A 2,912-nucleotide genomic window follows, 5' to 3' on the forward strand; every position below is an offset into this window, starting at 1 on the left:
TTAGTCTCCAGAGAGACACCGTTGCTCAAGTACTTTAGAGAGGTCCCTAACAGCAGACTTTCCCAACGCGATAAGTTTTTTATTTCCTTATGCAGTTAGAGGAAGAGAAATGCCTCCTCAACCATGTCATTTTTATAGTGGATAATGTATATCATTTTACCAAGGACTTTCACTGTTTTAAGGAATGCTGGTGGTGTAGTGATTAGGCGCTCAGCTGCTAACCACAGGTTAGTCTTTCAGAAGCACTCGCTGCTACAAGGGAGAAAAATCTGGCAGTCAGTTCCCTTAATGATTACAGCCTTGGAAACCCTCAGGGGCAGTTGCTATCAACAGCAATTGACTGGAAGGCAGTGGGTTTTCCTGGTTTTATAACCGCATGTTCCACCTTCTGGGAACCTTCTAAGTACTGGAAAAAAACCAGTTGATCACCTTGCCCATAATTATTTTTGTTTTCTGCCAGGGATCTTTACTGTGTTCACCTATGACAGCACCTGACCCACGCTGTTGTTGTTGTTAGGAGCCATCAAGTCGACCAGTCACCGTGACCCTATCAACAACAGATCTGAACCCTGCCCTAGTCTCTCTCAACCTCATGATCTCTGTCCTGCTCTAGCCTACTGCAGTAGTCCCTGTGTCACTCTAGCTCGTTGAGGGTCTTCCTCTCTTTCGCTACCTTTTCCAGAACGATGTCTCTCTCCGAGGCCTGGTTCCTTCTGAAAATATGCCCAAAGTAAGTGAAACAAAGATTTCACCATTCTTGCCACTAAGAAGCGGTTTAGCTGCACTTCCTTCAAGACAGATTTGCTTGTTCTTTTGGTGGTTCATGGGATTTTCAATACTCTCTGCCAACACCACAATTTGAGCATTGCTGTTTCTTCTGTATGCTTCTTTCTCCAAACCTGTTCAATCTGTACACTGAACACGTAATTCGAGAAGCTAGACTTTATGAAGTACGTGGCATCAGGGTTGGAGAAGACTCATATACAACCTATGTTATGCAGATGACACAACCTCGTTTGTGGAAAGAGAAGTCTTAAGGTACTTATGCAGAAAGATCAAAGACTACAGCCTTCAAGGTGGGTTATATCTGAATGTCATGAAAATGAAAATCCTCACCACTTGAACCGACCAACTGGCAAAGGATTGAAGGTGTTACTGATTTCGTTTTATTGAGTCGACAGTTAACAACCAAGGTAGCAACAGTCAAGAAATCAAAAGATCTGCTGTCAAGGACCTGTCTAAAGTGCTAAAGAGCAAGCATGTCAGTTTAAAGGCTAGTTGTGTCTGATCCAGGACATGGTATTTTTTTCAATTGCTTTGTATGCAATTTGTATCTAGGAGTTAAGATAAACGAATAAAGAGGACAGAAGAATCGATGGTCCATACAGACAGGGTGATCAATAAACAGGGCTTACCCACTGGCCCATCACTTCCTTAAATCAACAAGCTGCTTTAAGTCACACTAACATACAACCTGAAAATAACTAAGTGCATGATTTTGAGTTCTTCAAGATTAATTCCCCTAAGGGAGCTCTGGTAGCCTAGTGGCAAGAGGCTGCACAGTTTGAATCCACTAGACTCTCTGCTGAAGAAGGAGGGGCAATCTCCTCCTGCACCTGCTGGATCAAGGGTACAAAGACACACAGAAGGGGTGGGGGGAATTCCCTTAAAATTGCATTCTGTAGGAGCTCTAGTGGCCTAGTGGCAAGAAGCTGCACTGCAATCCCAGAGGTAAGCTGTTTGAATCCACTAGATGCTCTGCTGGAGAAGGAGGGGCAATGTCCTCCTGTACCAGTCAGATCTGATTTGACGGTACACACACAAAAAATAATAAATTTTTTTTAAAAAAATTGCATTCTGAAAAGCATGACCAACAAAAAGAAAACGACTTTTAAAAACAACAAAGCCTATGCCCCAGCATATATGTAAACCAAATTGAGATTTCTTCTTGTTCATGTTAGAATTCGCTCCTATTTTATTTTTTAAAAAACAAACCAGCAAACACAACAACAACCCACAGGTCCCACATACCCTGGATTTCACCTAACGTGATTTGACTCAGGTGGGGAAAATTTGAAAACTTGGACACCCCTCCCTAACCTTCCGTGAAGCAGGCGTTACCAGCTTAGGTACCAAAGTCAGGCCAATTCTTACCTCCCGTATAGAGAAAGGAGCTGGACAGGCCTCCAAAGTAGATGAGAGCCAAGTGTTCCAGTTTTAAAGAGGACAAATAGTAGAGGCAAGCTGCACAGACACAGCCCAGGGTGTAGAGGAAGACTCCAAACCATACAACATCCTGGGGCTCCAAGATTCGGTCCACCAGAGTTCTATCATCGCTCTTCTTGTGGTCAATTCCCTTGGAAAAGTCATAGTAAGTGTTGACCAAATTGCCAGCCCCATGTACAGCCAGGACAGCCACGGCACAACCCAACAAGAGCCTGGGATCCAGGGTGCCCTGGGATCGATAGGCGAGGGCACTGCCCAGGGCCACGGGGGTGAGGGACGCACTGAAGCTCCACGGCCTCAGAGCCAACACGTAAGAGGCGCACTTCTGCCTCCAAGAATATTGAGAGGGCCTGTCCTGCCCAAGGCAGTCGTTACCAAGCAGGTCCCTGTCCCCCGGCTTGGCCGTCTCTCCCGTGTGGATGCTAATCTTCTCCCCCAAAAGCTGCGTGGCCGCCATGGAGTCCACACGTGGCCGAGGTTAGCTCTAAAGTGAGCTACCCCCAGCCCAGCTACTGTCCCGGGCCGAGAAGGAAGAAGGCGGGGCGGCCGGGCCTGACCTTCCTCCGGTCCCGCCCCGGGGCAGACACTTAGTAGGCGGCACGATTCGAGAATTGCAGCAAGCCGGCCTTGCACCCAACGAGGCCTGGCGGCACTGCTCCGACTACACGTCATCTGGGGGAGAACTG

General features: G+C 47.0%; 1 protein-coding gene across 1 annotated transcript in view; it reads right to left on the reverse strand.

Annotated features, from left to right (window-relative positions):
• Positions 1 to 2,699, reverse strand: part of UBIAD1 (UbiA prenyltransferase domain containing 1) — a 14,919-nt gene extending 12,220 nt beyond the window's left edge. Inside the window, exon 1 of the mRNA XM_006885756.1 lies at positions 2,155 to 2,699. Coding sequence (XP_006885818.1) covers positions 2,155 to 2,683 — 529 coding nt within the window. The 5' untranslated portion in view covers positions 2,684 to 2,699. The remainder of the gene's footprint in view (positions 1 to 2,154) is intronic.
• Positions 2,700 to 2,912: the final 213 nt, after the last annotated feature.

The sequence above is a fragment of the Elephantulus edwardii genome, unplaced genomic scaffold (assembly GCF_000299155.1).
Source record: "Elephantulus edwardii isolate Elephantulus edwardi_28Jun2011 unplaced genomic scaffold, EleEdw1.0 scaffold00045, whole genome shotgun sequence".
In the NCBI taxonomy this organism is placed as follows: Eukaryota; Metazoa; Chordata; class Mammalia; order Macroscelidea; family Macroscelididae; genus Elephantulus; species Elephantulus edwardii.